General features: G+C 39.9%; 1 protein-coding gene across 2 annotated transcripts in view; it reads right to left on the reverse strand.

The window, feature by feature from the left end:
• Positions 1–1227: 1227 nt before the first annotated feature.
• The window catches only part of STK32B (serine/threonine kinase 32B), a 156224-nt gene continuing 143126 nt past the window's right edge, over positions 1228–14325 (reverse strand). For both annotated transcript variants that reach the window (XM_063157627.1, XM_063157626.1), the window contains one exon: positions 1228–2658. In XM_063157627.1, coding sequence (XP_063013697.1) covers positions 2614–2658 — 45 coding nt within the window. In that variant the 3' untranslated portion in view covers positions 1228–2613. The remainder of the gene's footprint in view (positions 2659–14325) is intronic.

Genomic DNA, 14325 nt, shown 5'->3' on the forward strand with positions numbered 1-14325 from the left:
AAGGTGTCCCTGCTCATGGCAGGGGAGTTGGACCGGGTGACCTTTAAAAGTCTCTTCCAACCCCAACCATTCCCCGATTCTTTGATTCAATATTGGGTCTCCATGGTATAACTGAGGGCATTCACTGATCTGTGTAATAAGTTGACACAGATAATTATATGCAGCATAAGGTAGAGCTTCAGTCAGTGGAAGTGCCATGGACTATGGATAAAGCTGATTGGTGCCATGATTTCATTTTTTTGCAAGCAGTACAGTTTGGGAAATGATTGTGTGGCAACAAGCGTGAAATTAAAGTGTCTGAGTGAGCTTGCATTCATGCACAATGCTCTGTGCAAATATATTTAAGTAGATGCAATCTATTGAATAGCCAATCTCCTCTCAAAACCAGCTCAGTAAAGCACTGGCAAATACACCCAACAAGAGACAGATCAGGCTGCAAATATTTGGTAGAATCATGCTGCTAATTAAATTCTATCTGCAATAAACTCCTCCGATTTTTAATGCAGTCACTGATGATCTTGCACTATGTAGCTCTTTCATTTCACCACTTCCATCCTATAAATCCAGGCTTCCTGGGGGCTATGTGTGCATTGGCTGACAGTGCAGCTGGACAGGAGAGGCTCTGCTGACCTGACATCCACATGAGAAACATCTGGGGAAGTTCCATCTCAGATTTTCCCTCACCCGTTCCAGTTGTCTACAGGCTCAACACTGGAAAGATGGCAATAAGTGCTCTCATGGAACACATCTTCTGGTGTTGCATCATCCAAAAAGCATCTGATTTGGGTGCTAAAATGTGTACCAAAATGCAGTAAGGCTGTAAGGTTAGGGCATTTACTTCAAAAATGCCTTCCCAGCCTCAGTTAAGGTGCTAGCACTGTGGCATCATATGTGGTTGATGTATAAAATCACCCAGAGCAGCTCTTCTTGCTCAAAATAAAGATTTTCTTTCAGATCTAGATCAAGGTCCAAGATCACCATGCATTTTGATTGGAACAAAACAATAGGTGTTTCCAGAAATAATCTGAAATCTTATCTAGTTTGGTCCTTCCCAAGGGAAACGAATATCAAGTAAAAAAAAAAAAATTAAAGAAAGGATGGATGGGAAATAGTTTATTCTGGGTGATGAAATTTATCCTCTTATGACCAGAAAAAATTTGCTCCTTTGTTTGATTGTATGATTATTTCAGTCTGTGACCAAATTAAGAAAGAAGACCAACACCATACTTGTGACAGACATAAAATCTTTACCTTTGTACATTTGTAAACTGTTTGCTGTTGATGATATGGAACACTGTATCATTTCATGGAGTGATAAAAATCTGTATTTGTGGAAAAGTTGTGACCAAAATTACATATAACATAAACCAAAATTTACAATAGATTCAATTACAAAGAACTTTTTTTTTTTTTAAGGATGAAAATGATGCTGTAAAAATAGATTATTTCAAATAAAATATTTCTCACTTCCAAAAACCTAACCTAATTGTTTTAAAAAGTTGAAATGAAACTTGCTTACAGGTGGTAACCTTTCAAAACAAAAGCACAATGGGACAGAATAAACATGCATTTATTATCAAAATGTGGATGTACAAGTTGTAAAATATCATAAATGTTTGGAATTTTGGGTGCTGTTTAAAATAAAAGGATTTCATGTCAGCAATATTTTGACTAAAGTAGCTTTCTTTCTATTCAAGACAGTTTCATCCAGAATAGATCAATGAAAACAGAGACACATGTAACTTTTTAACATTTTATAACACCTAGCTATGGATCTGAGCAAATTCTTAATGTTTTTAGCTCTCCTTACTAAGCTGCCTTTCAGGTCTGGCTCAGTCAGCCTATTGTTACAAATAAAAAGGTGTTTCTGGCCCTGCAACCAGTAAAGTCACTAGCAAAACTTTGACTTGGCCAGGGTCACACCTGTTATTACAAAGCAGAACACAGGATGTTAAAGAACAATGTGAATACACTTACACTGCAACTTTCTCAATGAGTTTCAGGTATTTCAATGAAATTATTCAGTGTTTGGCCTATTTGACACTACATTAATGTATTTACATCATGTACATCTGTTATAAACTCAACAGCAGATGCTTAGAGACAGCTGTGTCCAGCAGTTTCACAAAATTTCAAACTGGACCATTTTAATTAACAGAGAGATTGGGGTAATATTAAAGCCTTCAAGATAAAGCTGGCTGCAGTTGTCTCTTGCAAATATCCAGGAATGTGGCAATCTTTGAGAGGCTGCCTAATGAATTGCTTCAAGTTTTCTTCCAGGATTTTGAAAACAAAAGTCACACTTACTTAAAAAACTGTATTTTGCTGCTGATGGTCATTTTTCCAGTGGCAGAGTCAAGAGCAGAGTTGTAGGTGGAGAACCTCAGCCTGTGTGCTGTGTGGGTTTGTCCTTGGCCAGGGCTGCTGTTTTGGGTGGGCCAGGATGGATGCAGGGATGCAGAGGAAGGGGTGCAGGGAGGATCCCCCCTCCCTGCCTGTGTGGGAGCAGGCTGGGCTCACTAGCTGCTGCAGCCCCTGGTGCAGCCCTGTCCCAGCAAATTGTTGTTCCTCCCGTCTTGGAGCTTCTCGTGGCTCTGGAGAGATGCTCTGCTGTCAATGCTGGAAGTCTGCCCACTTTGATCCTGCTGTCTTCTTAACCTGCCAGAGGTTAAAAACACAGACAGAGCTGTCATGTGCAGGTAGCTGTACTGCAGGGACAGCTGCTGCCTGCCCTGTGGACAGCCACATCCTCCTGGTACTAAACATTCCTGCATCATTTCACCCGTATTCAATGCTTGAGCTTTACAGCTGCCATTTCCTCTAAACACTGATGATTGCTTCCCCCTAAATACGTGCAATTAGGTCTTGGACAAATCCTGCTGCCCTTAATGCCTGCCATAAAGAGCCAGCAGAGAACTGTGCTGGCTTTAGCACCTCTGCTCAGGCTGCAGCTTGGTAAAATCTCCAGCTAGCTGGAGGCCGATGGAAGCTGCTGACTGGGCACACAACAGCTGCTCCCCTCTGTTGTCCTACAAAATTATCAGTAACCTTCATCAGTAAAGGAGAAAAAAAGCATGAGATGAAAGTATTTTCAGTATTCCTCTTTTTATTACTTCATGTTATCCAAACCTCATGACTGGTGTCGAGGAACATCAGCAACAAAATCCTATGCTCCAAGACTGCAAAGTTCTCCTCTTTTTACTTAATTTTCTGGAGAACAGCAACAGTCCTAGAATCACCTGCGGTCCCCACCAACTGTGTTATCAAAGAGCTTCTCAGCATTTCTGCTCAACAGCAATCTCTGTGATTTTCCTATGATTCATGTCATATTCAGTATTTTCTTCCAAACACTGTGTAAAGATGTAACTTTCAGAAAAGATGTAAAGATTCATGGGAAAGCTATGCTATGCGGTGGAAAACTTTTTTTTTTTGGAAACAGGAACAGCTACTTTTTAAAGGATTTTTTTCTCTGGTTTTTTTTGGGGGGGGTTTTTTTTGTTTTTTTTTTTTTTTTTTTTGGCTTTTTTTTTTTTCCCCTCAAACTGGGAAATAGTATTCTTCAAAAAGGCACCAAGACTTGGCACCAGAGACATTATGGAAGAGCTCTTTGCTACAGCAATTATAAAAGGTATATATGCTATACCCCCAAAAAATCCCAACTTTGCAAATAATATAGAATACCTAGGAAATAGTCATTAGTGGAAAAGCATGCAAAAATCAAATTTAAAGGGTCAATTTCAAAGCCTTAAATACTTCCAGGTGGCATAAACAATATGGAGACACCATACTGAACACTCAGAAGAGAATGTGATGGGACATGAAAATACTGTAATTAAACAGATGAATAGGGGAGGCTATTAAAGCAAAAAAGGAACACTGTGTAAAAGGGCAGACACATTAAATGAAAAGATTCAAGGCAGACTGAAAACAACAAATTAGACGAACAAATTGCCAAAAGAATTTTTGGTGCAGTTTTCTAAGTGCAGCAGAAATTCAATGGATACCATTGAATCTGTAGGTCAGTGTATGAGTGAATTATTAGAGAACAGCACAGAAAATATGAGTCCCCAGCTGAAAAGCCAATTAATTATCTTCACCAATGTTCATGACAAACGAGCTGAGGGAGATTCCTTTCCTTAAGAGAAATTTGTCCATTGTCTCCAGTTAAAATTTCAGTGAAACAGCTTTAAAACCAGTTGCTGAAATTAATGTTGACAAAGCATCAAGACAATGGATTTTCACCCTAAGCACTTTAAGAAAATTGCAATTTTTGCACAGCTGAATGGAGAGTGTAGCTCTTCAAAGTGTCTTAGCATCCATGGAAGACAGCATATGTGATGATGTTGGTCGTTAGCTGGTTTGGGGTATTTTTTGTTTGCTTGTTGGTTTGGGGTTTTTTTAACAAGATCTTCAAAAAAGATCCAAGAGACTACCAGGAGAGCAATAGACTTCAACTTGAGACTTGAAACATCTCAGGATCTGAGCTACTGGTACAAGAATAATGGCTTGTAGGCATCAAGAGAAAAGACTGCAGTGCTTGGAAACTCATGTTGCAAAGTGTGGGTGGCAAACCTTGCAAACTGCTGAACAGTGCAGTGAGAAAAACTTTGGGTCCATAGAGATCTGAGGAATCATTGCATTGGGCTAAGACGTATAAGTGCTTTCTTCCTGGAATTGTCTATTTCCTTTGTTTGTAAAATGCTGAAAAAGAAGGCATTTACTGCACTGCTCAATTTAAAAGGAAAATAAGAATTCTCTGAACATGAAGCAAGAAAACACCAATTTAATTTTTTTTTTGAGAACCACTTGAACTGGCACAAAGGCAGGATGCATGTAAGGAGGACAGTGGAAAAAGGAGAGAAATAAAGCCCATGCTGAGTTCAAAGGATACCTCTGGCCAGCTTCAATTTTTTCACTCTCTACAGAGGTGGTTAACAATGCTGATTCATTTCCATTATTTTCTTTTATCCTGGTCCTACTCCCAGGTCTACTATTGAAACAGAATATGAGGATTTGTAAGTCTTAAAGAAATATATTGTTTTAGCAATGCTTCACTATATTCGCTTTTCAGACACTTTTTCTGTATCTAGATTCACTATGCATATTTCAAACTATCAAAGTAAGCAATGGGTTATTAACCTGATGATGAGGTAAAAAATAACTGCTATTTAACTCTTTGATAATTTATTAATGACTGTATATAGTTATTAAAATTACATTAAGGATTTCACTCTAGGGGTTTATTTATTGCAGGCATACCAGAACCTGCTCACCAGTGTACCCCTGGGGCTGGGAAACTGGACTAAGAACCAGGAGATGCTGATTCTGTTTCCACGTCTGTCACCCTTTGGACAAATTGCAGCACATTTCTGTGTCTCAGCTTCTCTCATCAGAGGCCAAGCAGCTGCTGTCAAAAATGATGGAAGCTGAGAACTTTGTGTCTCTAAGTGCTGCTCTGTGTCTCACAGGCCTGAGTGAAACAAGGAATTACAGTCTGGTGTCTGTGATAATTAGAAAAGAAGGTGGCATGTATAAGCAACCAAAATGTAATTATGCGGCATGTATAATTATGCCTGTATGCATTATTGAATATGCAAAAAATACAAAAGTAAAGAGAACAGACTGGCTAAAAGCTAGCATGGAAAATAAAATATTGAACAGAAAAAGACTGCAACAACTATGGCAGGATAGAAAGAAAATCACAAACATTTAATGAAAGACAGTAGAAAACTTGGGACCAGCAGGGAATTGCTTGCAGCTCAGCTTTGTTCTCTAGATGAAGAAGAATTTTGAAGTTTGTCTTTAGGCTGCGTAGTAGGATAAGTTCAATGACAAAGAATGAAAAGTTGCAGATTCAACATAACTGTCAAAATTTCAGATTTGCTAAGAATAAGCCCTCCTCCCAACAGCACTGCAGTTTCAGAAAAAATAAAATAAAGCAATTGGTTTGTATTTCTCTTTACCTCAAAACTGCAGACTCAGGTCAAGACACAAAGAAATATGTGTGCACAGTCTCTTCAGTCAAAATATTGGACTGTTACAGAAGAGAAATTTCTCTCTTTTTGGTGCATTCTTGGTTCCTCGATGTCAAACCCAGAGCACTTTTCTGTCAGATGTTCTAAGCTCTTAAAAAATGTGAGTACCTTGACATGTTTCCTGTAATCATGGCAAAATAAATGCAGTCTGGGCCATTCTGTTCAAAAATGACACTAGTGCAATAAATCATTTGTAGGAAGCTGCTCTCCAGTGAATGACTTATCTTGCCTTTAAGCTGGTGCAGCTACAGCCTGTGGTAACTTTATAAGGGCCCAGGGAGAATGGATGGATTGATGTGGTGGATCTGAAGCAGGTACCTGTTCCTGTGCTGAATACTGTTGGCTAAGAATAAATAATAAAATGGCCAGCTATGGATGAAAAAGTGAACAAGTGGTTCTAGTGGATAAAGTCATATGGAATAAAAAAAAAAATCCTGCAGGGAAAAGAGGATGAAAATGAATTTGAATAGTGTCTGTTGCATTTATTCCATGACAGTTCTGTACAAATACATAAGGAGTCTCAGAGGCAATTATGCTGGGAACTAAGAGTGGTTCTGCTGAACCAACAAAGAGTTTTCCTTCTCTTCGCCATTGATCCATGCAGTATTGACAGTGTGTGACACTGAGCATTGCAGACTCCTCTCCAGCAGCGAGGAGCAAAGAGGCTGTTCCAGCCACTACAGGAATGCATCAACAACAGTAACTGAACCTCCAGTCAAATCTTGGTTTTGTCAGTATTTCTGACAGAGAGAAAGAGCTGTGTGAGCCATAACTTGGTTTTCAAGGTTCTTATTTTCTCAATACTCTGATACTATAATAGCATTCCTGCAGCATTGATTTCTGATACTGGATCTTGAATCTGATATCAGTCAGTGGAAGGGAATTCAGTGGAGAGGGGGAAATACTGGGTCCAAACCCACTACAGCAGTAGAGAGCATTGGCATCAGGCTTTGCAAAACGTACTTGCTGTGTTTGAGAGCCATGTGGAGAATGTTCCACTGCCTGGAGTGTGGTACCACCTTTGGGCAGCTGATGCATTCCTCAGGGGGTCCTGCCAGGCTGCACCTTTCCGGGTGAAACTGAAGCCTCAGAAATGCCAGGAGTTGTTCCAAACTGTGGGCCTGCTCTCTGCAGCCATGAGAGGACAAAAGAAACTTTCTACTGACAAAAGAGAACTCAAGCCAGCAGAGCTGCCCCTCCCCTGAGACTCCCACACTCATCACCTCCTAAAGGAAACTCTTTTTATTATGAAAAATCTGCAAGTGAGTTTGCCAAAGTTGCAAATCAAGTGTCCTGAGTGTGGAGGAAACCGAACAGTCTGAGTGGGCAGTGGATTTGCTTTGCTATTTCTAGATTTAGCATTTTACCTTGGCTTCTTGATATTTCACTTTGCTGGAGAAAACAGATGCTTTTGCTTTTGGTCTGGGGAAAAGAAGAGCTTAGTAAAATGAATTATAGAAACTAGTTTTATTGTAGGAAACAAAAGCCTATTAATGAAAACTTTTACATCCCTTGGGATAAGTCCCAAGAAATAAATAAATCTGTGGAATATTTATCCCAGTTATTTTTCTCAAGGGATGGGGACTGAGATTTGAATAGATGAGGCATGTCTATGTTGGCTTTTTGAAATTCATGAGTCCTGGATGACAGTTTGCTAAATAATCAGAAACCCATTTCAGCTGTATGATTTAGCAGCTACACAGAAGTAATGCTGGTGGCTTGTGCAGATGGCCTTGCTGTAAAGCTAATATTGAACATGTCAGAATCAGAGGAAAAAAAATGACTGATCTGGCATGGGGTTGACTGTTCTCAGGAAAGAACTACATGTCTCTGACCATGTCATGTGTTTTGGCTACTGGACCAGAGATGCAAAGTCACAAGGGGATTTTTAAAAAGGAGTAAATTTCCTAATGGCCATTTTGGGATTAGCTGGCAACTAACATAGCACTAGAAACTTTTCATTCTCAATATAAAAATCTAGCAATGACATTTTGTGAAGGACTTAAAAGAAGCTGGAAAGGGACAGAGATAGGCACTATTTTTTATATCCCAGCCATAAAAAATAGAAACCTTGAAGTTATGCCATATAGCTAAAATTGCTGGATAGTGTCATGCTGAAAAACTTGCATACAAATAGTTTTCACAGAGTGGTGTAATTCTGTAGAGGGACTCCACAAAGTAAGAAGATCCCCACAGTAGCAATGTCTCACAGGGATCCTGCCAGAGCTGGGACACCCAGCATGTCCAGCCAAGATGGGAGCAAGTTGCTAAGATAGCCAAGGATGGAGTGAGAGATTTCTTGGCACTGAGGGCAGGTGAGGTGTCAGTTTGGTAACCACTGCCCTTTCCCACTGTTTGTTTCTAATTTTAATTTTTATTCCGTGTGGTATTGATTCATCCAAATTTGTGTACAAACAGAACCAAGAAAATGCCTGGATGAATAAATCACAACTGGTCAACACAATTTCTTCATCAAGCTGGTGACTCTTTAACTATTCCCACACCACCACTGCCTGTCCCTGAACACAACTAATTTGTTTGACTGATAACTAAGCACTTTTACCAAATGGTCCAGAAATTGCTTCCTAAGGAAATAAAAGTTGTTAGCAGCTGGTTATTGAAACTGGCTTCAAGGCTTAGTTCCACACAAAAGAAAGATGAAATGCTTAGCCCAAGTAGTTTGTAACATTTGTGGCAGTCTGGAGCTCCACAGACTATATCCCCATCCATCTCCATTATTTCCAGTCAAAAGGTATAAAAAGGAAAACTTAATGGGACTTTGGAGTCTAACTGTGGCAATAAGATTTCCTTATTGTGGAACAAGTTCAGACTATATCTCTGTGTTAGTCACATTTTTAAGTGGCTTTATGCAGAGAAACATGTTCTAGAAAGAACAGAAATATTTGGACTGTAAGGATTCAAAAGGACTCACATCGAGTGTGATAAAAATTATAACAAAGCTGCTGGGTGGTTTGAACTGTACATGTTGGTATATCTCTCAGGGGATAAGTTTTGGTTTACATCTCAGTCCTAAATAATAAGTATTCAGAGGTAAGTGGGTGGTTGACAGGTGGAAATTAATGATTTTGGTCATACCGGCTCATTTTCTGCATCAGCTCACCCAGCAGCCCCAAAAGACTCTTCCCTTGGCTTGGCACCGAGGATAAATGTCCACAGCACCCATGATCTCTCATGTTTTAGCCAGAAGAGTCACTTCCCCAAAATCATACAAAACTTGATCATTTATAAAACCCCTGTCTAAACTTTATAGCAGCTCATGCACTTCCGTAAAGCAGACACTGCAAAAACAGGGCAAATAAAATGTAGGCCCTGCAGTGCACAAATGTCTTTTCATAAATAATGGGCTGTGTGCACATGCATCTCACACTCCACTTTGAAAACTTCACCCATTATTTCTCTGCCATCATTTTAATATCGACTGCAGGCAATGATTGTGGAAATACTGATAAGGGAGCATGGCTTCTGGGACAATGAGCAGCTTGGCTTGTCATCTGCTTTCCTCTGTCAAGAATAAGAATGGACTTTGATACACAGTCACTTCATAATTTTCTGCCTGCATGTTTTAAGGTTTCCCTTAAAAATTGGTCCTCGCTGTGTTCTATTTTTGGGAAAATGGAAGAAGCTGACAGTATTTTACAATTGTAAATGAGTGCCACTCTTTCTCTTATATCTCCTTTATTCTGCTCACTAGTTCTCTTGTGCCAGGTTTTCATTCAGCTATAGCTTTCAGTGAAAAGGTGAAATAAAGAAGGAAGAAGTGAGCAAGGAGTTCCAATCAAGTTATTTTTTAAATGAATAAGTATCTTGGAAAGAGTATTTTTACTTTTCGAAACAAAATAGCCATAAAATTTGTCATAAAGCACTGAAAATTCCTAGATTAAAAAAAAAAAAAAAGTTAGCAAAAATGAGCCTATGAGTTGATCAGAAATTCAGACAAGTTGCTTAATTTACACTTTCATTCATAAAGAAGAAAATAGTTACTTTGCTCAGTGTGAATCTTAAGGAACAGAGACAAGTTTGTCCAAATACAATGAAATCCTCCAGTTTAAAAAGATGTGCTTTAATTTCATATAGCAGAAATAATTGTTAATCCTGAACATCTGACAAATTATTCATGCATTTCCTATTGCCCAGTGGGATCTGGGAGGGCTCTCATGACAGGCAGCAAACAGAGCACTGCATGGAAATGCAATTCCTGCATTTAGCTAGGGATCAATGCCTGGGAGCTGAGTGAGTGGCACAGACTGCCTCCCATCCTTCTGGCTGATCTCTAATCTGCAAACCAGAGCTGCTGTATTCCAGCTGCTTGTTGGGCAGCCTTTGGTCTATGATAACCCTGAAACATGAAGGGATTTGCTTCAGAGAGTCATTTTGGCCTGGGAAAAATTTATGCCAGGGACCATATTAACAATGAAGCAGTGTGGAAGACTGCCTCTGAAAAATAGGTAGAAAACAGCAGTGAAGGTGGAAAATGCAGGGGAAGAAAAAGGAGTAGAAATGAAGGAAGGAGAGTCAAACACTTTTTAAATAATGAAGGATTCAAAAGAATCCCAACCATGTAGATCTAATTAATTAAACTAAATAATTATATAGCTAATTAAAACTATCTCAAAAGACAGCTGTATATAGATAATTTCTTTTTTGGTTTGTTTATTAAAAATCCCACTTTACACCGAGGAACAGAAAGCAGAGGAACAGAAAGCATGGGAGAGTTAATAGTGGGCTTTTCTTTTCTTCCGTCTCTGCACAGAGTGATCTCAGAAGTCTTTTCAGGAAAACAGAAATCACTAAAAGTGTATGAATTTTCTAAGCATTTCTGCATAAACAAGGAAGGCACAATCCTCCTCTGTGCCAGAGGAAGCCTGAGGCAGACCAGGGCAGAATCAAGGAGCTGCTGGAGCAGAGACAGCGCTCATCAGTCAGCAGCATCAGAGCTGAGTCACACAGTGAAAATCAGTCAAAGTGAAAATCAGTCTGTAAATGTAGATAATTTCCCCTTGATCTGGAGTTGGTGTAGAGTACCAATGTGTGCAGAGCAGCTTTAAATGGACACAATCCTCCATCCTCCCCACCGCCTGTGTTATAGAAGGTGAGTGTTGGGAAACCTGGGTCCAAGCAGTAACTCCATCTCACCAGTAGCCAAGAGTGGATGTCATGAATCTTTGGCACTTCCTTGAAAATGTTTCCACCCATGGCTTGCTTGTTCTTGGTCTCCTGCCCCCATGGCTGTGGGCATACAATCCCAATATACAGCCAAATACAGCTGCCTCCCAAGTGATGCTTTGTGCTGCATGAGATGCCCCTGACTACCTGACACAGAGAGGGGGTCAGACCACAGAGCACCTGTGCCTGCAGAACCGACACTTAGAAATTATCTGAGTGCACAAATATGGGATGAATTTTATGCCAGCTAACTGCAGACAACTGAAAGATTAGTTCAGGCTCTCTCTACAGGGTAAATAGAGTCACCAACCTAGATTAATTTCTTCAGGTCTAATCTACCCAATATATGTGTCACAGATCGGTCTTGAGAGAATCAAGTCTCTCCTCACTGAGTACTAAAGGAGCTTAAACTAAAGAAATTATTTTTAGATATATTAATTTAAAGGGATGCAGTCTTGTTGCATCTCTAGGAAAACTTATATGCCTTCCCTCTTTGAGAAACAGATTCAAGGCCCTTCCTGTTTAGTGGCCCTCCAAGCTCTGCACAGACTGAACTGCTTAGCAGAGCCAATTTACTGCTGTATTAAAGCTCATTTGTGCCCACACAGTTCAGGTGAGCAGGAATGGAATGGTCCCATCAGTCTGTAACCCAGCACAAGGTGATGAGCTCTGCCAAGAGCTGGACAATGAAATCACCAACAAGAACAGGGCTGCCATTGCCTGTTCATCCATGCAGATGTGCCTGTAGCATATTCAGGCTCTGGCTCTGCCAGGAGTGGCTCTTCTGCAGGACTTGGTCTATATCTTGAAAAATACTTGGTCATCTACTTCCCATTTAATTCAGATATCTCTGTAAAACCTTGTGTATAGGAGTTGTTCTCTGTCCAACCACTATTTTGCTCAGTCTGTCTTTGGCCCCAGACATGCTCTCCTGGTACTGAGTGATTTGATAGAAACAGCCAAAATCTCAGGTCTGTTTTCCTCACACACTGTGATGTATGTGTTTGGATAGCTCAGTAGACTACCAACTAATTATTCAAATAATTATATTTTAACTCCATTTAAGTTTAAATTAATGATTTTCAGATGAAAATTTATGCTTCATTACAGCTTGATGTGAAAAGTAAAATTTTGGGGGCAGTATTTGCATGTAACACATATGTCTTCTTTTACCACTGACATTCATGGCATTTACTCCCACTCTTTCCAAAAATCCTTGGGGAAACATTCTTAGAGTTTGGATAATTGATTCAGGTTGATGGTTCCTGCTGAGTAATTACACTCAGTAAATGGCTGTGAATATAATTTTCTATCAGCCAGCAATTTATAATCAAACCTAGCAGGCTCAGGTGCACACAGTGTGAGTGACATGTGAAATACTGTCACTATGCAGAAGGCAAGTGAAAAACTGTGCTGGGTCCTATGGTATACTGACCTGTACTGTATGGAGATCTGAGGTTTATCCTGGGATTTGATAAAGCAAAATAAGTAGACATGAAATAAATAAATGAAGCCTTCAAATTATGTGCAGTCATTTAAGAAATCGTGACTAAACCAAGTGATTAAATCTAACATTAAAGCCAAGTTCAGATTGGTAAAATAGGTGTTTCTTAGAAATGGGCTATTGTCTCTTCAAGACCAGGTGCATCCTAACCAATGCTTGTCTTGTTCAGGCACATTTTAAAATGTGCACAAAATTTCTAGTTTAAAGTGTTTGCAGATCCACGTCTACAAGGAACAGGAGAGTAGCTATGAAATTTCCCGATAACTTACTGTGTTTCAGACCTTTTGGGATGACAGGGAAAAAATTTTCTCTCTAGTTAGCCAAAACCCAGTTTTAAGACTATAGTCACCTCTCCATAAATGAGGATATTTCTCAGCAGTGTGGGCCAACCATCATTTTTAAAAATACATTAATTTCCTAGCCTGTCTTTGGTGTGTATCCTGCAGGGTGTAGGCTCACCCTTTTGTTCAGGTACCTGCAGATGGATAGATCACAGGAAGGTCAAGGGACCCACTCTGTAGCAGTTCATGAAGAAATGCAGTCTGTATGAGGAAACCCATATCTGAGCAGGGGAAGAGTGTGAGGAGGAAGCAGCAGCAGAGACAACATGCAGTGAACTGGCTGCATTCCCCATCCCAGGTGCCCCTGGCATGGAGGAGGCAGAGTTTTTGGGACCAGGAGAAGGGAGGGGTAGAGGAATGGTGGGTTTAAGATTTGGAGTTTACTTATTACTATCCTGGTCTTTTAGTTATTGGCAATAAATTAAATTAACCTTCCCCAAGCTGAGCCTGTTTTACCCATGACAGTAACTGGTGAGTGATATAACGTAACATATAACATAACATAACATAACATAACATAACATAACATAACATAACATAACATAACATAACATAACATAACAGGTGAGTGATCTCTCCCTCCCTGTCCTTTCCTCACCCCATGACCCTTTTGTGGTATTTTCTTTCCCCTGCCCAGATGAGGAGGGCCATGATTGAGTGACTTTGGTGGGCACCTGGCACTCAGACAGAGCCAACACACCTCTAAAGTCAGTCTGGCTCTGCCTAATTATTTGACAATATTTCACTCCACTGAACACCACATCCCCCAGGTCAGTCAGTGAGGTGCACCCACAACAGGAGCATGGACTGAGCCCCAGGAGGGACACAGGAAAATTACCTGCATATGTGAGGTCATCCCAAAGGATGGGGGATGTGTCCTGGAACACAGCAATGGACAGTTTGAATCTTACCTAAATCTCTTACTGACCTAAGTCTGCATTTATTTTCCTATTTCCAAAAGGTTAGATATATGTATAACACACACACACACACACACACACACACACACACACACGTGTATATATATATATACACACACACACACACATATATATATATATACATGCATACTTGCATATATACAATATATCCATACTTGTATGCATAAATATGTATATTTTATTGTTCAACATTTGTGCTGTTGTGAAGACTATATGAAAATGGAAATCTTGGAAGCTGTGAGAAGCCATAAATGCACGTGTCCAGCAATTCCAGCTAACAAAGATTCCCCTTTCTCATAGTGGCCCATTTCAGACACCAG

This window comes from Melospiza melodia, chromosome 5 (genome assembly GCF_035770615.1).
Source record: "Melospiza melodia melodia isolate bMelMel2 chromosome 5, bMelMel2.pri, whole genome shotgun sequence".
Classification (NCBI taxonomy): domain Eukaryota; kingdom Metazoa; phylum Chordata; class Aves; order Passeriformes; family Passerellidae; genus Melospiza; species Melospiza melodia.